Source organism: Odocoileus virginianus, chromosome 8 (assembly GCF_023699985.2).
Source record: "Odocoileus virginianus isolate 20LAN1187 ecotype Illinois chromosome 8, Ovbor_1.2, whole genome shotgun sequence".
In the NCBI taxonomy this organism is placed as follows: Eukaryota; Metazoa; Chordata; class Mammalia; order Artiodactyla; family Cervidae; genus Odocoileus; species Odocoileus virginianus.
Window position 1 is genome coordinate 54,771,686 of NC_069681.1, and position 25,783 is coordinate 54,797,468.

Genomic DNA, 25,783 nt, shown 5'->3' on the forward strand with positions numbered 1-25,783 from the left:
GAACCCTGATTAATACATACTCATACACATATCAACACACTTATATATACACACATACATTTATATATAACACACTTTTTGTATCCTTAATAAATAAAATTCACTTAAAGTATATTTTTTTTAAACTTTTGATTTACTTTATATTGGAATATAGCCAATTAACAATGTTGTGATAGTTTCAGGTAGACAGCAAAAGGATTCACCATACATATACATGTATCCCTTCTTCCTCAACCTTCTCTCCCATCCAGGCTGCCACATAACATGGAGCAGAGTTCCCTGTGGTATACAGTAGGCCTTTGTTGGTTATCCATTCTAAATATAAAGTGTGCATACATGACATTACTATTTACACTGTACATACATATACATGCTCACACACACACATACACACAAAGAAATAAATACTAGATAAGGGTAGTCAAATTCCCATTAAATTTCTCAAAATATACCTTATAGCAGATGCCACCTGAGAATAAAATGCAAGAGGTCACTTCTGTGTATCAGTCATATAGAATTGCCTAATATGATGTATTTTGGAAAAAATAGTTCAGTTTGGTTTGAATTCCAATTTGCTCTCCTGAATGCAAGTACTCAGAATTCCAATGAGTTTATAAATGTCAAAGGAGAAATGAAAAGCTTTAACTTACTTACCTCTTAATATTTTTATTTGTTTCAGGATTTACTTTAATAAGCCCATTGAGGTCTTGCTTCCTTTGAGTAAGGAAATGAGTTTAATGAATGTCATTAAAATAAAACACTAATCAAGTGAACAATGATTGGAAAAATTAAGAAGCAATAAAATACACACATTCTCTACCAATGTAATTTTCAAAGCTCTAAATGCAAATTAAAATTCTTCTCTCATATCCTGAGCTAAAAACCATTTACGTTTCTTAATTTATCAACAAGAAACTTAGCATGTTTCTGTTTTATTCTCAAAATGTGTATGTATACATTAAATTACTTGCTATTTAACAAAATCCACCTTGCCCTCTGATACATCTTATTAGAATATCCCAGATGGGTGGCACTGAAGTAATGTAAGCTATTAATAGATAAAGTTCTATACTGGATCCAGATATAATGTAAATTTCCATCTAATAAATCAGATATAAATGCCTGTTCTATTTTCACATGACAGTAACAATATAAATAATATAAATAATAGTTTTTCAGTATTAAAAATAATAAGAAAAATATATGTCTTCATATAAATGCAACCACTCCCCCAAATCAAACCTTTTAGAACATAATTAGATTGTGTGTGTGTGTTAGTTGCTCAGTCATGTCCAACTCTTTGTAACCCCATGGACTGTAGCCCAACAGGCTCTTCTGTCCATGGGATTCTCCAGGCAAGAATACTGGAGTGGGTAGCCATTCCCTTTTCCAGGGGATCTTCCCAACCCAAGGATCGAACCCAAGTCTCCTGCATTGCAGGTGGGTTCTTCACCATCTGAGCCAACAGAGAAGCCCATAATTAGATTATGGTAAGTTATAAGAGCAAGAAAAAGGCCTTAACATGGTAGGAAAATAAATGACTCACTTCTTGGGGAGATGCATGTTTCCTCCATTAAAAGGCACTGAGAAATATCAGAAAGGGCAGAGCTCGAATCCAAAGGGGGCAGTAAGAGATGGCAGAAGTACTGCAACTGGGCACTGCTGCCTTGTGGACCCAGCTCTGAGCAAGACCAGGACGAGAAGCTCTTACTCACAGTGTACCTGCCCAGCGCCTCCCCTGGACGGCCTCTGGGCCACCATCCTTAGAAAAGTTGATTGTCAAGAGTTTTAGTCAAGCCTTACTCTTGGTTACCTTGGCCATTTTAAAAACTCACTTTTAAAATGTCAAGATTGTACTTTCTTTAGACACAAAGAAATTCAATTCAGTAACTCACCTCTAAAGCCAAACCAAAATCTGGGAGAAAAGGCAACTTCCTATTAAACATTTGGGACAATTCTTCAAAAATAAGCAATTTCATGGGGAGCAAGGAGGAAAGGTCATGTGACCCATCATTCTTATCCAATTCCATGCTACTAAAACATATTTCTGAAATTAAAGTGCCAAATCATTTTAACTTTGTGCTTCCCTGTGGCTCAGATGGTAAAGAGTCTGCCTGCAATGCAGAAGACCCAGGTTTGCTCTCTGAGTTGGGAAGATCCCCTGGAGAAGGACATGGCAACCCACTCCACTATTCTTGCCTGGAGAATCCCATGGACAGAGGAGCCTGGCAGGCTACAGTCCATGGGGTTGCAAAGAGTCAGACATGACTGAGTGAAAGGTTATGTAGCCCCTCATTATTATCCAATTCCATGCTAGTAAAACATGTTTCTGAAATTAAAATGCCAATTCATTTTATCTTGTCACTTACAGAAATCAGATTTAAAGACACTAGTATGTCTTACCCAGTGGTGTTTGCACTTTCTTTGGGATTCACTTTGATAATGCTATCAAGGGCTTCACTTCTTAAAAAAAAAAAAGAAAATTAGATCAGTTTTAAAGTATTCCCATAGTATTTTTTAATATACACATTTCACATTATTGATGATTAATTCAAACTTTTGGAGAAAATTATTATACTAGTATTAAATTCATTTTTGTTTTAAAACTTATCTATCAATAAAAAGTTAACTTAATCTCTAGGATTCTATTGGGCCATGTAAATTTAAATTAAGATAGAACGTACTATAGACTCTCCAAGGTAAAGCTCGGGGCAATAGGGTTCAGACGCAGAGGAGAGGAGCCAGGCTCAAAGATATGTCCCCCTTCAGTGGACTGAGAAAATCACACAGCTAACCCGGAGAAAATAACCAAGATTCGGAAACATAAAATCGGATCTCACCCTCTGCTTGTCTGATCTGTTGTGGCATTTGCTTTAATAACCTTTTTGAGATCTTGGCTTCTTTGGGAAAAACATGAAAACCTTATATCAGTTAGGTTGCATTCAGTTTTCTCTGGAAACCGTATAAACAAGAACGTCCCTGAAAGGGTGTCCGATGTTTCCAGGGCCAATTGACTGGAGAAATTGTGATGTAATTTTTCCTTAACTTATCTTTATTAATTTCCACAGTTTAGAAAGTCTCCCCCAGGACTTCCCTGGTGGTCCAGTGGTTAAGATTCTGCACTCCTAATGCAGGGGACCCAGGTTCAATCCCTGGTCAGGGAACTAGATCTCTCATGCCACAGTTAAGACCCAAGACAACCAAATAAATTAAACAAAAACAAAAAAAAAAAAGACTTTACCAACACACCTCTCACTTTGCTTTTTTGTCCTTTATATTTCTCAATTTAAATAGAAAATTTGTCTCATTTTTAAATTAATTAAGATAATACAGAATAACAGGCTTTTCGAGGGTGGGATGTTTCAAGAGAACAGCATTGAAACATGTTATGTTATCTAGGGTGAAAGAGATCACCAGCCCAAGTTGGATGCATGAGACAAGTGCTCGGGCCTGGTGCACTGGGAAGACCCAGAGGGAGCGGGTGGAGGGGGAGGTGGGAGGGGGGATCGGGACGGGGAACACATGTAAATCCATGGCTGATTCATTTCAATGTATGACAAAAACCACTACAATATTGTAATGTAATTAGCTTCCAGCTAATAAAACTAAATGAAAAAAAAAAAAAGAATAACAGGCTTTCCTGCACATTAGTGCCACTCAAGCATGTGGTCTTATGGAAACAGGATTCATCATATTCCTTACTTCCTCTCTCTGACAAACCCCAAAGTGCAAAAGCTCATCTGTGACAGAGGAATCCATAACATTCCGTTTCTAATGAGGTGTAAAAAGCTAACATGAAAAAAGGGAACCCCGTCACGTTAGAACCTTTACTTACCCTTTCTCGATTTTGTCAGCCCTTTGATTAACTTTAATAAGACTTCCAAGGCCTTGGTTTCTTTACAACATTGGAGGGGGTGGAGAGAGCAGAGCAGTGGAGAGAGAAAGAGAGAAATTCAACAGCAGATTTCTCACAATAGGAGTAAGATGTTATCAGTACCTAAAACATCAGGAATCTTTAGAAAATATTTAATTCAAGCAGCTCTTCTCATGCCAAATGCTGATATGCTAACTATCCTATAGTGAGGACCCAACCATGACTCAGTCATGATTGGTTCAGTTTAAAAGTTCTTTCCACATTTCAACTTTTGCTTTCTTTATCCTTCGAGGGTGGGTTGGTGGGAAGCTAACTTTAATACATGTGTTGAGATATTGTCTGCCTTAAACATGAAAATCATTCACATCAAGGGTGGAAATCAGAGGATCAACATTTTGAAACTAAACACTTTGAAGACTTATAAAAATCATCTTTAATAAAAAAGCAACCTTGGAAAAGTAGAAATAATTCTATGATGACTCCAGTACTTTATATGAATTGGTCACAACCAATAAAACTTTCAGAGGCTGATAGCTTAAAACAGGGAAAATGAAAGCTAATCTCTCTAAATCCCGCAATTGTTCAATGTTATTTTCATCTGTCTCTGTCTTTCACTGTGATAAGACTGTTGACAATCTGAGGTTTTCTTTCTGTATAAAGAAGAAGGAGGGAAGAAGGAAAAGGAATTATGCCTGCTCCCTACTACATCATTGAGAGCTGTCTTTTCTGCATCAAAGCCCAGTCGCTATCAAGTTATCCTAGATCACAAATCATTCCCTTTTTCCCTCTTCCCTAGCCCATACAATGATTGACTTGTGATACTCATCTCCCTTTCCCTAATTTCCACCACTTTAATGGAACTTTCCAAATTTCATTTCTTAAAAAATCTGAAATCTCATCATCATCTCTGAAACTCACACAACCACTTACAGAGAATTGACTGCTTTCTCACTTCATCTGTTCTCTATTTGGGAAAAAAAAACCCAAAATCACCTATAATAATGCTTACACATTCATGCTATACTAATAAGTTGTTAATAAGTATTTGATGTCTGAATGGAGGTGGTGATTGTCAACACTTTTTACTATATAGACTTTGTTAAGTGTTCTGCATTAGAGAGGGTTAAGAAGGCATACTGCCAAGCTTGACCAGGAAAGCTAGAATATCTGCCTGTGCACAGATTGGCACAGATTAATGGTTTTTAAAGATAACCAGGACAATAGAAATCATCATGTTAGGAAGGCAAATCTAATGACTAACCGGATACAAGGTAAAAATAGCCAATCTGGAGAAAAAGCAGTAGAGACCTCATAAATCTTTAGCCTTATGCAATTCTTGATTGTTCTGGGATTTTCTTTAATGAAATTGTCAAATGTTTGATTTTTTTTCAACATGAAACATAATATCAGTAGTAATTCATTTTCTTGTATATCACTGTCAGTCTAGAACTATAAGTTAACTTCTTTAAGTGTTCAGTTACTGACCATTAATTAAGCCTTTTTATGATACAAAGTCAATAAAAACATGGCTTTTGACGTTGAAATGTTTACAAGTGCATCTGAGTGATAGACAAATGAAGAGAGTTGATCAACATTCCAACTGAAAGATGGTTTAGTCCCTGGTAAAGACTTCAGGGGTGAGGGGCTATACTACTGGCATCAAAATGTCTTATAGTGACTATATTTAGTGCTTAAACCAGCCTATTGTCCACTACTTCTAGTGAGCTGTTTGGCTTCTTTCATGTTTAGATGTAAAAAGGAACTTGGAGACCATTTATTTAGATCATACCCTTCATTTTATGGATTGAGGAAACAGAGGCCACTTGTCCAGGGCCGCCCTGAGTGATCCTGGTGACAGAGGTAGCACCAAGACAGCCCCCCCATCTCCCGACCCTGATCAAGGGTCTGTTCCACCAGCCTGTCTGACTCTTGTTTTGAGCAGAAGGTCTCCCCCAGGAAATGGCACACAGTTTAGGAATCAATCAAAAAAGGCTATAAGAGTCTCAATCAAATCTTACCCTTTGCCATCTTTATCTGTCCGGGTATTCACAAAGATGAGATTTTCAAGGCTTTTGGCTCTATAAAACACAAAGAAATTAAAATAAGAGACTGCACATTGAAAAAAAAATTATGTGTTATCTTGAAAGGTCAGAAACAGTAAAAAATTTTCATGAATTGCTCATTTACTCTTACTGAATAGAGCAGCAGAAATCCTTCTGGGCAATTATGTCTGAACTAAATGTACAATACTGAGTGCACCGCCCCATCTGTTAGCACATTTTTATGCCAGAGGAGAGAACTCCCTTCCAGCTAATGTCTGAAAGAATAAAACAAGCAATCTGGGAGATAATATTTTCAGGTTAGAGACAGATGCACTTACCGTTTCTCCGTTAATTCTGACTTAAGATTTGCTCTGAAGAGACCATCAAGACCTTGATTTCTTTAAAAGAATTGAGTAAAAAACCTTGTCACTATTAATGATGGATACTTAACTCATATAAGCAAAGATCAGTTTATATCTGAGACAGGAAATAGAAGTTGTTTGGGAAAGATGAACCACACTTCCTGAAATCACTTTATTCCAAACCGATTTTATTCCTAGACTCAAATATTAAATTGCGGTGGACCTTGGAGAAAAGAAAAGAAGATACAAACTGGGGAGCCACAAGCTGTAATAAGTCCATTGTTTGCATTCAAGGAGCGTTATTCTTTTTTAGTATGAGCCAATATTTACAAAGCTGGCCATGACATGTGGACACCTGGAGTTTCAGGATTTCCTGAAAATGTCCTGCAACTCTGGGCTCAAATTCTCACATTGCAACTGGAGCTGAGAAACATCCAGGCATCTGGGACAGGCACTCCCTCCATGTTTCAGAGCCAACTCCCTTCATGCATTTCTACCTGCCTGGCCTCATCAGACTGTGGAGTCTGATTCCTGATCTAATACCTCCTCTCTCTGTAAATTAAAAAAAAAAAAAAACCAAACTGAAAAGCAGCAAATTGCACTGAGTCGTTGGTAGTCATTTATTAATAGATCATTTTTGTCAATGCAGGGTATGAAAAATCACATCTCTTTATCATCAGATCTATGCACTCATTTGACATTTGCTTTGTTTCTCGTTCACTCTGGTACCTACTTATTTCATGCGTTAGTGGGCCAAGTAACAGAGAGAGAACTAAAATTGCACTTCAAGCTTCAATTAATAAGATCTTTAAATTATGCAATTACAAATGATTCAAAATAAACAGGTAATATTAACTAAGAAAATGAGTGGGTTTTGTAGTGATTAAACTAAAAGCATTCAGTGACCAAACAAAACTATTTACATACTAAATAACAGAAGTTCAGGAAGATAAATGTGTTTATTTTTATAACTGCTTTACTAAACAATGGTGTATGAAAATCAATAAGCCTTTAATATAAGTACCTTTAGATTGTAATAACCATTTGTAACAATGATGAAATGATGATTTCTGCAAGCTTTTTGTTCAAGATTTGTAGGACACTTTTGACTAGCCCAGTATATGGGTCCTCATGCTCAAAACTGAAAAGTACCAAAGTGAATTCAGTAATAAAGTGAAAAAAAAAAAGATCTTACCTATTCAAACTTTTATTCATTTTGATGAGATTTTCCAATTCTTCACTTTGGGAAGAGAAAGAATGTCTCCCATCAGTAAAAGTCAGGGACAGATTCAGCTTAAAACAACTATTTCTGAGGTTTTTGAAGTTCAACAAACATCCCACCTTCATCATCCATGAAAAACATGTCTATCTTCCAAAGCTCTCCTCAGACAGACCTTTCTCCAAGAAATCTTTCCCAGTCCACAAAGTGAATAGAGTCCCCTACATTTTTGGAAGCCTTGCTGTGTTTTCAGTTTTTGTATCTCCTTTATGGTACTTACTTTGCATTACTTTGTAATGTATTAGGTTGGCCAAAAAGCTTGCTGGATTTTAAGTAAAAATAAGACATGTTTTTTAGATTCACCAAGAATTTTACTTAATAATGCATTGACTAACCAAAATTTTTCCCCAACGCAATAGTAGTCACACACTTGTCTCCTTGCTTCTACATATATGAGTGTGAGTGTACACAGACACACAGACACATACGCACATTCACACACCACTTACAATTTAGAACAGTTTTATATTGGATCCTCTCCAGTGTTTAATACAGAGTTTTTCACACAGTAGATGCTTAATATAAGGTCAAATTGCATCAACAAATACAGATATATTGACTTAGTATAGATTATATTTTTGCATAATGTGCTTGCACAGAGAAGCTTTTAGAAAACACCCATTTATCAGTAAGTCTGGTCTCTTTCTTGAATTGTATTCCCCCTCATTCCTGGTCAGCTAGATTTGCTCTCCTGTTTTTGTATATGAGAACTGTGAAGTCTATTGGCTGCTTCTTCAGGAGCTACCTGTTTAAGCCCAACCCCTGTGTTCTGGAATATTCCTTAACTCAGGCCTCTCCCTCAGGAAGGCGCCTGGAGTGGTTTTTCCTTCCTGTTTGCTCCTCACGGAACCTCCTCCCTTCATCTCTTCCATCTACCTGCTTTACCCCCATTTCTCTTGCCTTCCTCATCCAGTTTTCCAGTTCATAAATCTTGGTTCTCTCTTTTTCCTGCTCTAGAATCACAAATTTTCCACACTTCCTCAATGTTCCTCTTTCTTCTTGAGTCATCACTGGCATAGACCAGGAGGCCAAGTAGGTAGGTAGTCAGACATTCAGGTTCCCAAGTCAGGGATACTTGGATTCCAATCCAGGCTTTACTGCTTATTACTTGGTGACTGGGTGAGTTGTCTAAACTCCTGCTCCCTCAATTTTTTTCAGTTTCAAAATAAGACTACTAATCATCCCCGCCTCAGAAAAGAACCAATAAGTTAATGAATAGAAAGTGATTAGTGTGATGCCTAGCATGTCATAAACTCTCAATTAATTTTAGCAATTATAGTAAACAGTTCCCAGTCAATATTAATGTTTTCACTTTTAAAATGTTCATTACATTTATTTTTTAACCTGAATTTAGAGGCACCAAGACTTTGGCTCAGCTCTAGAGAAGTATAGTCACTCTCACTAACGAGCTTGGAGATGCCTGGTACAGCAGATCACCAGAATAGTTACTGGGATGGTCCTCTTAGGGACCTGAAAAACTTATTCAATCAATGGCCACCACAGAAATGAATCCTTTCAAGTAATAGTTCGTATTCAATGGTAGAGTCAAAGGCTGAGAATAAATATAGAAATCTGAAAGTTGCTGATCCTGACAAAAAACGGATTAATGTTCTATCCTTACATGGGACAAACGTTACCCAGATCCTGACACAACGCTATATTGTCATCTCTTATTTGAAATTCTACCTTCCAACTCTGAGACTACAAATCTGTTCCATGTTCCCTAGGGAAAGAGCAAGCTCTATAGATTTTTGCTCCAAACCTTTCTGACTGATGAGTCACAATGATGAGATTATCAGGATTTGGGGTTCCACAAGAAAATTAACATAGATCATGAGAAGACACTCTGTGGGAAATGAAGTAAAATGGAGACTGTATTCTGAATGAAGAAGCTGAGCTTTTAAAATGGCATCAAGTTGATGAAAGCTTGGATATTAAGTTTCACCACCGCATTTGCAATAAATTAAATGCTCTTAGTCAGATAGGAGTAATAGTCCATTTCCCAAAGGAGTATTACAAAGCAACTCAGATAAAAATAAAAGCTATATCAAGCCTTAGATATAGCCTAGAGCATCAGACATTTCCCCTGGTCCCCATCAAAGTAGCAGCTCCTCCCTGTGAAGAACGTGTCTGGCTGTGGAATTTGTGTATTGGGTGAGGAAGAGGGGACAGGAAAGCTAATCCAGATGAAGCTCTCACTGTTTTTGCTTGACTGGCGCCAAACCGTAATTGCTCTTCGGCATCACTCACCTATCTGTCCCTTAAACACCTGTCAAAAAACTGTTCAATCCCCATAAAAATATTACCTCAAACAAAAATGAATAAATAAAATGAGAAATCTAGACAACAGAAGACTTAGACAATGGAAGAAATGAAAATGAAAAATTGAGGATACTTCCCACCGTCTCTGTCCAAATTTAGACTGTGTCCATGAGTTACAGAGAAGAGCTCACTGTCATTTCTGTGACTTCTCTTCAGGTCTTTGAGCTGGCAATCCTAACAACCCTCTTAGCACAGCTAACTTCCACTGAGCAAGGAAAAAAATTCTGTAAGCACAGGATTAAACCACGGAATATTTATACCCAAGGTTTCCTCACTGCTCAGCATCGTGTTACCATTATCCACTATATAAACACTTCTACTTTGCACAATGCATTGTGTTAGACTTTGCAGATGACAGATGGTGAGAAAGACAAAGTATCTGCTTTAGGAGATTAAAGAGATAATAAAGAAGATGATACATTTATATAAATGCCACAAAACAATACTAAATATGATTAGCTGTTATGTAACTTGAATAATAGGACTCTAATCACTTAAGCAGGCAGAATCACATCTCACTGGGTCACTCACTTGGAAAAGACCTCACAGAGGTGCTGGTATCTGATCTGGATCTTGAAAAATGGGTAGGACTTGAATGTATTGATACGGTGACCTTAAGGCTGGAAAAGGCCTCATGAATAGAATGGTATAAACAAAGGCAGAGGCTCTGGAAACTTCAGAAAGGAAGTGGTTTAATTTGGTACTGAATGTAGGATAAATGGAACTGGTGAAGTCCGAAATTGCTAAGGAATGTTAGGTCAGAGCCAGGTTAACAAAGGCATTGAATGAAGTTATATGTAATTGAATAGGCCATGGGGAGCCAAGCGGAGTGATTTTTCAAGCAGAATCATAGAAAGAAAACCCCAGCAGTGATGGGTAGTAATGGTCTAGTGGGAGAAGAGATTGGAGGAGAGTCAGTCTCAATAGCTACTCTGATAACCTGTAATGGAACCAACGAGGGTTTGAACTGGGTGAGGCCATGGGGGTGTGCAGGGCCCTTTAGACATTTAATCCATACATGCCTGATACTACATAGAGGGGTCAAGATGGAAGAATCAAAAACGATTCCAGAAAGGTGAGCTGGCCTGAATGAAAGAACACAGAGAAGACAGGAAATACCACCTTTGGGGAGGAAGTTGGAAATAACCTAGGACATTCTATATGGGGGTGTTGGGGAGATGGATAAGCACAGATCCGGGTCGGAACATAAATACAGGACTGGGGGTTTGGAGCAAGGTCACCACCATGAGCGTCACTCTACAGAAGAGAAAGCAGAGTCTCCGTCAGTGTCAGTATTGCTCATTTCTCGGGAACACTAATCTAGAGACTGACTCTTTCTTCCTTCACATTATATATAATAAGCAGCATCAGGATTTCATTCATATTTGGAAGATTTAAAGGTACTGGCTAAGCATTTTTGAAACAAAAAGAGAAGAAAATACGCAAGTTCAAAATCTCTTGAGCTCTCACCCCTTGTTAGTTTTCTGAAGCGAAGTGGCCACTTTGACAATGTTCTCCAGGTCCTGACTCCTTCAAACAATGAAAAATAAACTCAAGTCAATGACAGTTGAGCTATGCTTAAAGGAACTAAAGTATCTGTGTTCAGTGAAGAAAGCAAAAGTCCATATGTTATCAGAAATTACTGACTTTAACTGAGTAACAATAGCCTATCACATCAGCTCACAGCATTCACACACGGGCACACGTGCACGCCAGTCATTTCACCCGGGCATTGCCTCTGCCATCTAGTGCTCGCTGAAATTATTACAGTTTCTCCTAAAGACGTGTATCAGCTTTGTGCAAGTTACATACTTAAAAGATATGGGGGGGAAATTCAATTAACTGCACAAGTAAACACAGAGTATGTTCAGAAGTTTTTCTATCAACCAGAGAACATTATAATGTCACTGAGCATACATCCTTGGGCTTCCCTGCTGGCTTAGATGGTAAAGAATCCACATGCCAATGCAGGAGACCTGGATTCGATCCCTGGGTTGGGAAGATCCCCTGGAGAAGGGAATGGCAACCCGCTCCAGTATTCTTGCCTGGAGAATCCCATGGACAGATTTCCATGGACGGCAGGCTACCACTCATGGGGTCGCAAAGAGTCGGACACGACTGAGCGACTAACAGTTTCAGTTTTCAAGGGACATTGAGCAATATATTCAGAAGATCAATTAACCCCTTATATGAAGTGAAAGTAGCTGTCTTCTTAGACTTCCAAAGGGAAAGAAAGTACATTTAAAACTGTAGGGTATGTGGAATCACCTGGCATGTAATGGACTTAAATCTCTATGTCATGAAAAGGAATAATTAGGGAAAACCTTTTAGGTATAGCTGAATTAAGACCTGTGTTTCATAAACAATACTGTATAGAAAGTTAACAGAGTTCCATGAAGAAAGAATTTTGTAGTCAACTAAATTTAGGAAACATAACTGACTTTTAGAGATTTGGAATGTACATACACAAGCAGTGAAGGCTCTGGAAATTCATGATAGAGAAATCTATTCTCCTGTGTTTCCTAAATATGTTGGCCTTTAAATGCCTCTTTCCCAGAACATTCACTGATACCTTGTGGCACACGGGACATACTGTAGAAAATGCTGAGATACAACTGTACCTTAAGTCAGTAGGTACAAGGTACTCCCCCAAAAGGAAAGGTATCTGTGTGACATAAGTCTAAGAGTCAGGGGGAATAATAAAGAAAAAAAAATGTATGTAAAGTTTTGTACTTTGAAAGTGTTTTCAGTTTAAAAAAATTGTTTAAAATAAAGATTCATTATAATGGTTAAGATTGCAAATTAAGATGGGCTTCCCAGGAGGCCCTAGTGGTAAAGAACTTGCCTGCCAATGCAGGTAGACATAAGAGACATGGGTTTGATTCCTGGGTTGGGAAGATCCCCTGGAGAAGGGACTGGCAACCCACTCCAGTATTCTTGCCTGGAGAAGCCCATGGTCAGAGGAACCTGGAGGGCTACAGTCCATGGGGTCGCAAAAGAGTTAGACACAACCGAAGCAACTTATCCCACATGCACAAGATGGTAAATTAATGCTGTGGTTTTTACCATAAAAAAAAAATAAAACTGGCTTATCATATTGGTTGACTTATAAAATAACACTGTTCAAAAACCTATTTCAAAAATAGTATTTTTTCAAATAAATAAATAAAGATACACCTAAAACAAATACTAAACAAGATGGGATGTTTAAGACAACAAGTGTAAACCAGGACTGTCATGGGGAAATCTTACTCAAAAGCATCAATACAATTTGTAAGCCTTTTACTGATGGTGCAGGTGAAGTTCAGTGACTATCATACAGCCAATTCCAAGCAAAGGTTTTGTAGATGTTCAATCAGATGACTGTATTTCCACCTATTCCCTTACACATCAGCACCATCTATGTCATAGTCTCTGGGACAAGTGTTAGGAATAAGGAGAGATTTTCCTGTATTAAGGGGTTTGATCTTATTCTGTTATAATATTCAGGCAATTTTGGTTGTTCTTAATGTAATGCTTAGAAAGAGCAATAAAAGGAATAAAATTATCTAAGTACATTTAAAAACATTTATTACCCACTATTGAAATCAGCTGGAAAACTGATTTTGTCTATTTTATTAATTTCATGTATGTTTCAGTGTTGTAATAAAGCATACTTTATCATTTATACAATTACATAGATATAGAGATATCAGGATAGATCATTGTACCTTATATTTCTTTCAGCAGATCTGTTGGCTTCTGTATATACACTTGGTTTAGCTGGATATGTCTGCCTATATTTTTCAAATTAAAGATAAAGTCTGTTAGGTAAGAAAACACTTCTCTGTTAAATTTAAATTTATGAGAAGACATTTACATTCAAAGAGATGAAAGTATGCTTGCTGGAGTAATAGCACTATGAAAATAAACTTCTAAATATGTTCATGTTCATTTATTTTAGTTTTCAGTCATCAATAAAGCACTTATCTTTATTAGATAAATACACTTATCTCTATTAGATAATGATACAATGTTTTTAAATAGTAAAAAATCATGTTTTGTTAGGTGTCAGAGGAATATCTTTTTCTCAAAGACTCATCCCATTTGAAAACTATCAAGAAATATGTTTGCTCAGATAATATGGTAAACACTATCATTTTTCCAGCACACCCACCACATTGGGAATGACCACACTGAGTTGTTAGAATTAAATTTTACAATGTTAGGTTCTGTAACAATTTGTAGTATAAGGCTTTTCTCGACTTTTTTTCTAAGTATCTAATTGACCTACTTACACATCCTTGCTTGTTCTCAAGAAACTAAATTCAACCATTTTTTGTACTCCTGAGGACATGTGTTAATTACATAGGAAACACTTCCCTTTCATATTCTTTCATTAAAATCATCTTGCTGTGATTAAAGTAATCAGGGTTTAAAACATGCAAGTTGTCCTCATTTTATATTTAAGATCATTTGTGGAAGAAATAAATTAGAGTAGTAAAAACAGATTAGACCAGTTCTGATGAAATTTAGCTTCTTTTGAATCTATTCAATTCACTGCTTTAGAATCCAAGGTTTTGAATTTAGGAGGTATTAACACCAACTTTTTTTAGCCCTCTAAAAATCCTATTCACATTAATATTAAATTGCTCAATACTGTCAAAGTAAAAGGAAAAATTACATAAGGTAGAAAACCTGAAAAGTGATTTTCAAGTGTATAATTATACCCATTGCGCAGATTAGAAGTCATAAATCTGGCTTATATTTTTCATTAATTCAATGAAGAAGAATTTTTTTTAACATTAAAAAAAAATCATCCTCTCCTCCTAAGGACAAAATTTCAAAGATCCTGTGACATTTCAATGAATAGAAATTCAGACTTGAGTTTTTAACACATTAGGTTGAATGCCTAAAGCTACATAGCCCTGTCACGCAATCAGCATTTTCTGGCCAAAGTTATCCTCTTAATGAAGAATAGTTTTCCAATAGTCCTACATGTTGTCAAAAAAATCACCATCAAAAAGTAAAAATACAAAAGAATCGAAGGCAGGCCATCGAGTGAATCTAATGTGTTTAGTCTTCACTGAGATACCATTTTAAACATCTCTCAACAATAAGGAAATGTCTTGGAAAATAGCTTGAGATTAGTAAACTGTTTAATAGCAACACACGGGGAGGTGCTCAGATCTCCGAATTAGTTTCTAAGTATTTGTTTCTAAGTATTAATTAGAGAGCACTGCATTTCAAAATGGAAAAACAAGTCTGTCTTTTTTTTTTCTTGATTTGGAGGCAAGGTAATTATAGCGTTTTTCAAAATTTGTTATAGCTTTTAAATAAGTTACAAATGTCTCAATAAGACTAAAGAACTACCCAAAGGTATTTTCTAACATAAGGGAGGGTTTGAACAGTAACACAAAATTTTAAGAACATCTTTTGTTAGAAAATGTAGCTCTAAATGGGAATCTTAACTAGTTAAGGTATATATATGTGTGTGTGTGTGTGTGTGTGTGTTTGTATAAATATATATATACACATATTTGTTCTTCTTGCTGTTGTTCAGTAGCTAAGTTGTATCCAACTCTTTGCAATATATATATATAATATATATATATACATATCAATATATAAGCAATATATATACATATCAATAAATGGGCTTCATTGGTGACTTAGTGGTAAAGAATCCACCTTCAATGCAGGAGACATGGGTTTGATCCCTGGGTCAGAAAGATCCCCTGGAGAAGGAAATGGCAACCTGCACAGTTTTCTTGCCTGGGAAATCCCATGGACAGAGGAGACTGGTGGGTTACTGTCCTCAGGGTCACAGAGAGTTGGACATGACTGAGTGACTAAACCACCACTGCCGCACATATATACATTATATTTATATACAGGGAGAGAGGGGTTCCTTACATATTGGCTCCCAATACATAAAGTAGAGGAAACCTGAGTATGAACATCTCCTGAGCGTTATTATTGTTCAGTTTCTATCTTGAAAGTCTGTTTCCATAGGACAGGTAGCAGCGATAAGTATCCAGAGGCAAACATAAATACACATTTGTGTGGGCAAACAGAATTAGAGCAGATTTCCAAGTGCTTCTGCAGTGAACCTGCACAAAAAACATACCCATGCTTTGCACAAGTCACAATTCATATGGTGTCATATCCTTTAAACTTAATTTTGCAAGAAATTCTGGAATGCTAGGTCTTACCTATTATCCTGCTTCAGCTGGTTAGGAGATGAAACGGCAGAACTGGGCTTTGGAGGTATTGGAGGATGAACAGTTGGTTCCCTTTAGAACAGAAAACAGCAGTTCATTTCACCATGGAAACCAGGTAAATTTTAGCATCTATTCACCAAATGCCTTTGTTGTCTATGTGGAAATATCTCATGCATCTTACAACCCCTGTGCATGAGCTACTGGAAAGGCCAGGATGTTTGAAGTACTAAACTTTAAAGAAGTCAAATCTGTAAATTACAGGAAAGTTCATTTAATCAGATTTTTGGAAACCCTGTCCTCCCCAACTATAGTTTGAAACAATGTGTACTTTAAACAGCTTAGTAATTTACTAGACTATCTCACTCAAGTTGTGATATTTTGGGTCAGCAGCACATGAGCAGAGTAAATGGTTCCTGGGCTAAATTAACATATAAGCTTCTTTAGGAATTATGTCAACTATCAAGCTGCTATGGAAACAGCAAGAAAGGTTTTCAATTCCATAGACCTTAAGATGAAGTTGATTTGAAGCTCTTAACTAAATCCACCTTAAACATTGACAGCACAGGCCAGTTTGATGCTGGCAGAGCTTACAAACACTGTCAGCCTAAATTTTCCAACAAAGCACCAAGACAGCCTCTGAAATGGCATGATTTGATCACCCAGGAACTGAAACAGGCAATTATGGGCATATTTGGCATGGAGTTTGCACTTTACTTGGGTTTCCCTGGTGGCTCAGTGGTAAAGAATCCACCTGCAATGCAGGAGATGCAGGAGACATGGGTTTGAACCCTAGGATGGGAAAATCCCTTGGAGGAGGGCATGGTTATCTACTCCAGTATTCTTGCCTGGAGAATCCCATGTCCCACAAAGGAGTCTGGCAGACTACAGTCCATAGGGTCACAAAGAATCAGACACAACTGAAGTGATTTATCAAGCACTTTACCCAGGGCATATCACCTCCCTACCCCCGAACACCCACCCCAGTAGTTCCCCATAACCTTCAAGATAAATTCCATAGAAATACCCTGTGATCTCAACTCTGTACCTCTCTGGCTTCTGCTGTGCCCTGGGGAGCATGTAGACTCTGGAGCTAGGCTGCCTGAATTGCCAGCTGTGTGACAAGGGCATAAATTATTCCATTTCCTCATTTGTAATAACCCTTCCAACAGCACTGTGGGGGTGTTGTTGGGGCTGAATGAAATCATGCTTTTATTTAACACATTTATTGGTAGCTTGCTATGCATGAGGCACCCTACAAAGTGGATAATTTCCCTGTTTTCAGAAGGTTTTCAATACACAAATAAATAAATGACAGATGAAGAATAGTACTAAGAAGCAAATAAAACAGTGAGAGAGTAAAGTGATGGTGTGGGAACACCTGTATGTGAAGTGAAATATAAGCCAAGACCTGAAGGAAGTGATAAACTGAGCCATGAGGCTGTTGAAGAAAGAGCATCATCAGATTTGAGATGGCATCTAACACTTGAAACTGGATAAGACCATGCAGGAAGTCAGTCTACATAGAGAAGGAAGAGGGCCAAGGGTGGAACCCCTGATCCCAGCAATATTTAGACATCAAGAATAATGGGGAGGAAACAGCAAAGGAATCTGAAGAGAAGCAGCCAAAGAGAAAAGAAGAGAAATATGAGAGTGTGGTGCCAGGAAGTCAAGTGAGACAAGTGTTTCCAGAAGGAGTAAGTAGCCTTGCCAAGCCTTGCAAGACATTTGACAGATCACATAAAACTGGGGTGAAGAGTTACCACGGTGTTGGCAACACAGTGGTCATTGACAAACCTGACGAACACAGTTCTGATGGAACAGTAGTGGAAAAAAAAAAAAAAAAACCAAACTTCTAGGAGTGGATCTCAAAGAAAACAGGAGGCAGAGGGATAGACGTAGAGATTTCTTTTGAGACACTTTGCAGTGAAGAGGGAAGAGAAAATTGGGAAGCTACCTGAGGGTTGATAGGTCAATGAAGGGTACTAGAGTATGTAGATATGACGATGGAATGAATCAGGGAAGATGGCAAATTTGATGGTGCAGGAGAGTGAGCAGAAAATTCTTAGACATGGGAAGCAAGGAGGCTGAAGGCACATGCAGGAAGGTCGGTCTCGGAGGCAGAGAGAGAGAGCTCATTGAACCCTCTCTTCAACCCCAGAGATAAGTATTTTGCTTCTTCCTATTTTATAGATGAAAAGACAGAGGCACAGAAAGTGAAAATAAATACCCCGTGATGATACAGCTGGTAAGGGGCAGAGTGCGAAATCCAAACCAAGAAGCCTGGCTCCATAAACCATCCCCCATGGTGCTGCCTCTCAAAGACTCTTTGGGCAACACCAATGGCTCCGCTGAAGTCAATGCTCATGGAACTAAAATAAGGCTAACGCCCATTGCTTTCTTCTGCCACACTCGATTCTTCAGGGGCAGGAACAGATTGAACAGAGAGTGGATTTAAGGAAGCTTCTAATTCAGCCAAGAGAGTGCAATAAAGACTGATGACAAGGGAAGAGAAGGGGCATGTAAGGACGTGATTACAGTGAAGGGCTGTGGGATCTGAGATGGACATGGAGCGAAGTGAGGATGTAAGCGGAGAAGGGCTGTGGAAAGATGGTAGAATCAATGGATTGGTGGTTGTGGGATTGGAAAACTTCTGGAATCAGAGAACCGGAGGGATTGAACCAGAAAGTGTGGATAGAAAGTGAGTAGATGGAAAATGGAAGCCAGAAAATGGAAAGCTTTGAAGTTTTGTAGTGTATATGGTTTCTTACAAGGGCAAAATCTGTGGGTGGCTGGAGTAGGGGAATGGACAAGATTGTTGGAGAGGAAATCAAGAAAGTGAAAGCCCAGGATGCGAAGGATCCATTACACAAATTTGGGAATCATCAGGAATTACGAGGGCTTCCCTGATAGTTCAGTTGGTAAAGAATCCACGTGCAATGCAGGAGACCCTGATTTGGTTCCTGGGTTGGGAAGATTTGCTGGAGAAGGGACAGGCTACCCACACCAGTATTCTTGGGCTTCCTTTGTGGCTCAGCTGGCAAAGAATCCTCCTGCAATGCAGGAGACCTGGATTCCCTGGGTTGGGAAGATCCCCTGGAGAAGGGAAAGGCTACCCACTCCAGTATTCTGGCCTAGAGAATTCCATGGACTATACAGTCCATGGGGTCACAGAGTCGGACACAACTGAGTGACTTTCACTTTCAGGCATTATGCTGGGAGGAGTGTTTGTGGGAGGCAGTGAGCCAAGTGCTGAAGTCCCCACAGAGTGAGGGTGAGTGAATCAGAGACCTTGAGATGACTCCAGGGAACGAGAGACGCTCACAAGGGAATGGCTTCAAGGAGGACAGGGAGTTTTAGGAAGGAAGGAGAAATAGAAATTAGCAATAAGGAGCAAACAGGATCCCTCCCCTTCCTCCTGACCTCGAAGCATATGGGATTAGAAGCTGTCATTGAGAAGGAGGCTGGGGGAGCAGGAGGGAGAGATCATTCAGTCAGAGATGAGACTGAAGAGGAGTGAGTTTTGACGATAACGGATGGCTTATCCAGGAAGGTTCTGCGGACCGGTTTGAGGGTTTGGGATGCTGTAGGGCTGAGTCAGGTTCAATGATGCACAGAACTCTGCAGGGATGGTCCAGGTGATAAGAAATAATCTGACTGGGGTTCCCATAGGGATCCATGGCCCAAAGGCTAGGGGATGTGGTGGAATTAGTCCTGAAGCTTTTCTGGCCCTGGGTGAGAGGCAGGAGAGGAGTGGACACACAGCACAGTGGGTCTGCGGGTTCTTGTGTTGATGGTGGCTTTGAAGCCAGCAAGAGGGCAGTGCAAAGCCTTAGAGCACCGCCTGGCTTAGTCTAAGGGTTGTGGCTGCTGCTGTTTTCATGCCACGTGAACCCAGCGCTGCAGCGGGGCCAAACCACCGGCTCTTCCTAACCCCATCCCACCCCAACATCACGCTCTCTCTCCTCTGGGGCGTACCTCCTGCTCCTGTCCACCGGAGAGCCCTTCTTGCCCTTCAGCCCCTGGTTTAGGGGTTACTGTGTGGAGCGGTACCCAGTGGTCCGCTGAACACTCTTCTATGTCTTCCCTTAGCACACCTTCATCACAACACATGCTGTGCTGGTCTGAATTGCACATAATTTTTTGTCTCCACCCTGGCTGGACCGAAAGTCCCTAAAAGGATAGTTACATACCAAGTACTATGATTGTACATGATGTTGGTGCCCCATAATGAAGTGCTGGAAGAGGGAGGGATTGGCTGAAGTTTTATTTGATAAGAAGGAAAATGGGTACTGAACAGGAGTCTAAAGCTTTGAAAATCTGTTCAAGTTTACCCGTCCCATATAAGTCCATTGTCCGTTGTTGACTCCACTACTGAGTACCTGATAGCTCAGCTGGTAAAGAATCCACCTGCAATGCGGGAGACCTGGGCTCAACCCCTGGGTTGGGAAGATGCCCTGGAGAAGGGAAAGGCTACCCACTCCAATATTCTGGCCTGGAGAGCTCCATGGACTGTATAATCAACAGGGTCGCAAAGAGTCAGATACACCTGAGTGACTTTCACTTTCATCAAGTACCTGGTGGGCGCTGGGAGCTCAGATGAGTTACTGTGTAATATGATATGCCTGCAAAAGTAATTTACAGGAAAACACTCTCCCCATTCTGACCTAATGTTAGATTTCACAATTAGATGCTCTTTTATTTGTATTGATTGTCATCATCTTCTCTTCTCAAAACATATCCCTGTGTTGCAGCAATGTAATGTCACTCAAATGATAATGTGTCTTTCATGTATCTGAATCGACAAGCTGGTTATATGCTTCTCTTCCAGGGATAGAGGAAAGGATAAGAAGGTGGTTGGCCCCAGGTATTAATGAGTCTACACAGGGCACTGGATATCTGAAAACAGACAGGAGAATAGTAACTAGACGGAAAGGAGGATTACAAAAAAGGAGACATGGGATGGTGCCCAACTTTGCTATACCAGAATCACAGTGATAAAAAGCTAAGTTTCGTCCACGTAAAGTGGTGCTAAGACACTTCAGTTGTGTCTGACTCTTTTGTAACCCCATGGACTGTAGCCCACCAGGCTCCTCTGTCCATGGGATTCTCCAGGCTAGAATACTGGAGTGGGTTGCCATTTCCCCCTCCAGGTGACCTTCCCAACCCAGAGATCGAACCCTTGTCTCTTGCGTCTCCTGCATTGGCAGGTGGGTTCTTTACCACTAGCGCCACCTGGGAAGCCACTAAGCCCTCAAAGAGGCTGGAAAATATTGCGTGGGTGTGTCTGAGAGGCAGAGATGAGTAGAGAAGAAGATCTGGGTGTGCAGGAAGAAGGTGGTTTGGAGAAATAAAAGTCAGGTGTACATTTGTGAAGGCCAAGAAAAGCAGAGAAGTGAGAGTAATGCATTTACACCCCTGCTGGGCTGGGCCAGGGCAAGACCATGCTGACTTCAGTCCATCTCAAAGGAGCTTTTTTGCATCTCTGCAGTGACAGTCACAGACTGACAGAACCCCAGCCCTGGGGGCAATGAGAGGCATCATTCATGCTGAGCCAGGAGCTGGAAGCCATGCCAAGCAGGGGCTTTAGAATGTGAGAGGGAAGCAGGAAGCTGTGGCCTGGAATGTTTCGAAGAGACCAAAAACAAGAGACATTCATGTGGAATGATCCTGTTTGAACACCACTTTGAGATGTGCTGTTTAAGCTTGGATAAGTTGACCCTGGTTCTCCCCTCTGTCTTTCCCTCCAGCCTGTAAGACCTTCCGCAGGACTGATAATGCCACACTAGCTGCTATAATTATAAAAAATAACTTCCAGGAATCAAAAGGCAGCTTTCCTGGGCAACATTTGAAAACCTGCAGATTGTAGCCCGAAGGCCAGAGCTAATAGAAATAACACTGTCAAACTGTTTCTGTTCCCTCGTTTTCATAAGCTCCTGCAAAGGTCACTTCTTTGTATTCTGGCTTTTTTGGAAAACATGCTTGGCTCTGTGACTCATGTTCCAGAATGACTTTGTGAAGAACATTTCTATGACTCAACACAGGTCAGGGTTGAAAGAATAATTGACCCTTAAAAGTTGATGGTGAGTTTTGTTTTTACTTTGCATTATGCTTAGCTGTTGTAGTCTGCCAGTAGGATTCTTATTCCAACAATAGCAAAGGAAATGGAACTTACATTTTTTTAGTTTCAGTAACATGTCAACTTGTCCAAGTTGACATACTTCTCACATACTTTATTTAGTCTATATATCTGTCCTGTGGAATGTGTGTGTGTGTTTGTCTGTGTGTGTGCATATATATAAATTATATATATCATTTATTTTTTTCGCTGAGTCTCAAAAAAGGTGAGCAATTTGCCCTGGGTCACACTGGTAGTAAGTGACTCAGGCAAGGTTTTAACCTAGTCTTACTCATGTCTAACCCCATGCCTTCTCCTCTATATGAGGCATCCCCAACCCTATATTGGTCTGTGGACTGTTAGGAACTGGACTGCAGAGCAGGTGAGTGGTGGGCTAGTCCGTGAAGCTTCATCTGTATTTACAGTTGCTCCCCACCACTGACATTACTGCCTGAGCTTCACCTCCTGTCAGATCAGTAGAGACATAATAGATGTAATGCACTTGAATCATCCTGAAACCATCCCCCCTCCTGAGTCCGTGGAAAAATGATCTTCCACAAAACCTGGTGCCAAAAATGTTGGGGCCCGCTGCTCTCTATCGTACTATATCAAACCATTATTCTTCCAGGTATTTCCAATGAAAATCTAATAACAATAAGAGGTCCTGTATTATTTGCTTGCCCAAAGGTGTCAGTTCAAAAGCACTTATTCCACAACTGCCCTAGTTATTATGTTAGGACATATAACAAGCAAAGTTGAGCATTCAAGACTAGAAAAGGTGTGATGTTGTCCATGGTCTCAAAGAGCTTGCAGAAAGCAAGGCATTCTAAAGATTCCAGAGAATTATCTCTAGATTTGTTCAAAAGCATGATTGCTGTAAGCACCCTGAATATTCATATACCGCACTTTCTAAATGTATGAATATTCAGTTGTGATTAATAAAATTTAAATAGCATAATTTAATATAAGAGCACAAATAAACTAGCTTCCAATAGACACAGAGGGAGAGAAATTTTCAAGTATTGCTGAATTCATAGCAGCACATTCTGAATTAACTTTCTCCTCATTCTATTAAAATACCTAAAAAAAATAACAAACCCTGACTCAGGTTTATATTTTAATTATTTTGAATGAATATAATTGGTATTCTAGGCATTGAGATACAGTTTTTAAATCACCATACTTTGACATTTTACTGAGAGTTTTAGACTCTTAGTTTTTGCAAAACGGCTTCTAGTTAATACAAGATGTTTGTTGTGATAAAAATTAAATATAATGATTTAATTTAGGGTGACAGCAAACTTCATAGAAGGTTTGGTACCAATAGAGTTAAAAATGTTGCAGCCTAATTAGAAAAGCTATATTTTACCATTTATAGTTACAGATGGAAAAATATAACTGTAGTGCAAGGTTGCCATAGCAACCCACTTCTCAATCAGAATTATTTTTCCTCCTTCATATCTACCAAATCAGCTAAGTGGAAGTGAAAACCACTGAAAGAAAAGAGATTGAAACAAATGTGGATGAGAAATTATGAAAGTATATAGCAAGCATTTTGCAATATGGTGATTTCCTGCATGTGTTTCCACTACTTTAATTTTATCAGATATTATGCAATTTATTTTCTGTCTTTGGAAATGATTGCAGAAAAATACACATTGGTTTTTTTTCTTTCTTTTTTTTTGTTGGTGCTGGTGGTTTGCTTCATTGTTGCTCCAGAATCACTATAATGGGTAACATTGTAAACATTCATATTGTCTGTTAAGCAACTGCTACCTAAATCTGGCTTCCATGAGTTTCTTAAATGAGCTTCATATGCCATCAAAGCACTGAATCTCCGCATCACCCGAGTACAAAGGCCTATGCACTTAAATTTACCGTAAACAGAACACCAAGAGTTAAAGGTGGGTTCTAAAATCAGAAGTGACTTTAATAATAAATTCCTAGAAATGCTGCACCTATATTTTATTGTGATTTGACTGAGCACTTCTCACGAATGGCACCTATCATCCACACCATTGGTTCAAGTCCTGGCATATGTTATCACTCTTTTAAAGACTTAAAGATGAGAAAAAGTTTAAGAACTTGAGAAATTAAGATAGACACTAGTGATTGCTGACAAACTGCTTTGCATCAGGCTTTCTGATAAATCTTAAAATGAAACAAGTAGAAAAGGAAAAACTTTCACTGGCTCTGACCTTCTAACTATTTTCTATATTGATGACACATGTATTTCTTTTATATGTATTTCAGAATCTCGAATACATAGAGCTCAAATTACATTACACCAAAACATTAAAACAGAAGTAATATTCTGAAATAATGAAAGGGATTTGAACATGGGAAAGGGGGTAAACCAGTGATCATAGAGGAAGGAGAGACAGATCAATGTAATGAGGAACAAAAGTTGTAGAGCTAAAATTTGATTCAGTCCTGATTAAAATGAAAAGAAACTATAGGTTTTGACGGCAGTTGAAAAGAGGATTTCAGAGGAAATAATCTTGTTGACACAGGTTGACGGGCTTCCCTGGTAGCTCAGCTGGTAAAGAACCACCTACAGCGAAGGAGACCCCAGTTTGATTCCTGGGTTGGGCAAGTTCCCCTGGAGAAGGGATAGGCTACCCACTTCAGTATTCACGGCCTCCCTGGTGGATCAAATGGTAAAGAATCCATCTGCATGCAGGAGACCTGGGTACAATCTCTGGGTTGGGAAGATCCGCTTGAGGACAGCACGGTGACTTGCTCCAGCCAGTATTCTTGCCTGGGGAATCCCCGTGGACAGAGGAGCCTGTCCTCTAACTAAGCAAAGCATACACAGCACATACAGGCTGGTCATTCAAAACCCTGTGCTAGAGTTTTCCCTTCTCAACGAGAGAAGAAAGAGATCAGAGAACATTTACATTCAAGGACTAAGGAGTTACCTTAGAAATCAGCTAGAAAGAGTTTTATTTAAGTTCAGAACTTTACCTGTGTTTTACTATCATGAAGTACAGCTTCTTTCTCTACTTGTTTTATCAAAAAGGGGGCAAGAGACTTTCAGAGATATTTGAGTCTTAACTCCAAAATTTTGTTTGATCACCAGATCTCAACTTTCTTATTGCAAGACCAATGTGTGTCATACATAAAATGATACTTGTTTTAAGAAATTGCTTTTTTTCTTTAGCTCTACTATATAGTTATATTAGAAAATTAAACTTGCTCATTTAAAATCTAGTTGAATTCACCGATGTGATGGACATGAGTTTGAGTAGGCTCCAAGAGTTGGTGATGGACAGGGAAGTCTGGCATGCTGCAGTCCATTGGGTTGCAAAGAGTTGGACACGACTGAGCTACTGAACTGAACTGAATTCACCAACCTATTAATTATATAGACAGAATGAGATGTAGATATATTTCTAGATGTAGCTATAGAAATATCAATAGCTATAGACTTAAACACAGACTTGTAGAGTTATAGGTACAGATATACATATAAATATAGAGGAAAGTGTGATATCATGGGATCTTATGTTGATAAATAAAAAAGTTTAAGACCCTTTGGGTGCAGCTTACATCATGCCTGTAACAGATTTTAATCCAAACACAA

At 39.0% G+C, this 25,783-nt stretch overlaps 1 protein-coding gene and 1 non-coding gene across 8 annotated transcripts in view; one reads left to right on the forward strand and one right to left on the reverse strand.

The window, feature by feature from the left end:
- Positions 1-25,783, reverse strand: part of SCEL (sciellin) — a 119,184-nt gene that overhangs the window by 52,076 nt on the left and 41,325 nt on the right. For 4 of the 7 annotated variants that reach the window (XM_070471534.1, XM_070471536.1, XM_070471533.1 and 1 more), the window contains 10 exons: positions 16,074-16,154; positions 13,590-13,655; positions 11,350-11,409; positions 7,474-7,518; positions 6,255-6,314; positions 5,893-5,952; positions 3,836-3,895; positions 2,841-2,900; positions 2,404-2,463; positions 655-714 (listed from right to left, as the gene is read on the reverse strand). In XM_070471534.1, the coding sequence (XP_070327635.1) occupies positions 655-714; positions 2,404-2,463; positions 2,841-2,900; positions 3,836-3,895; positions 5,893-5,952; positions 6,255-6,314; positions 7,474-7,518; positions 11,350-11,409; positions 13,590-13,655; positions 16,074-16,154 (612 nt within the window). The remainder of the gene's footprint in view (positions 1-654; positions 715-2,403; positions 2,464-2,840; positions 2,901-3,835; positions 3,896-5,892; positions 5,953-6,254; positions 6,315-7,473; positions 7,519-11,349; positions 11,410-13,589; positions 13,656-16,073; positions 16,155-25,783) is intronic. The other 3 variants (XM_070471535.1, XM_070471538.1, XM_070471537.1) reach the window with 3 other exon arrangements.
- TRNAR-CCU (transfer RNA arginine (anticodon CCU)) lies at positions 3,092-3,164 on the forward strand. Its single transcript has one exon. It is a non-coding gene; the product is annotated as a tRNA-Arg (tRNA).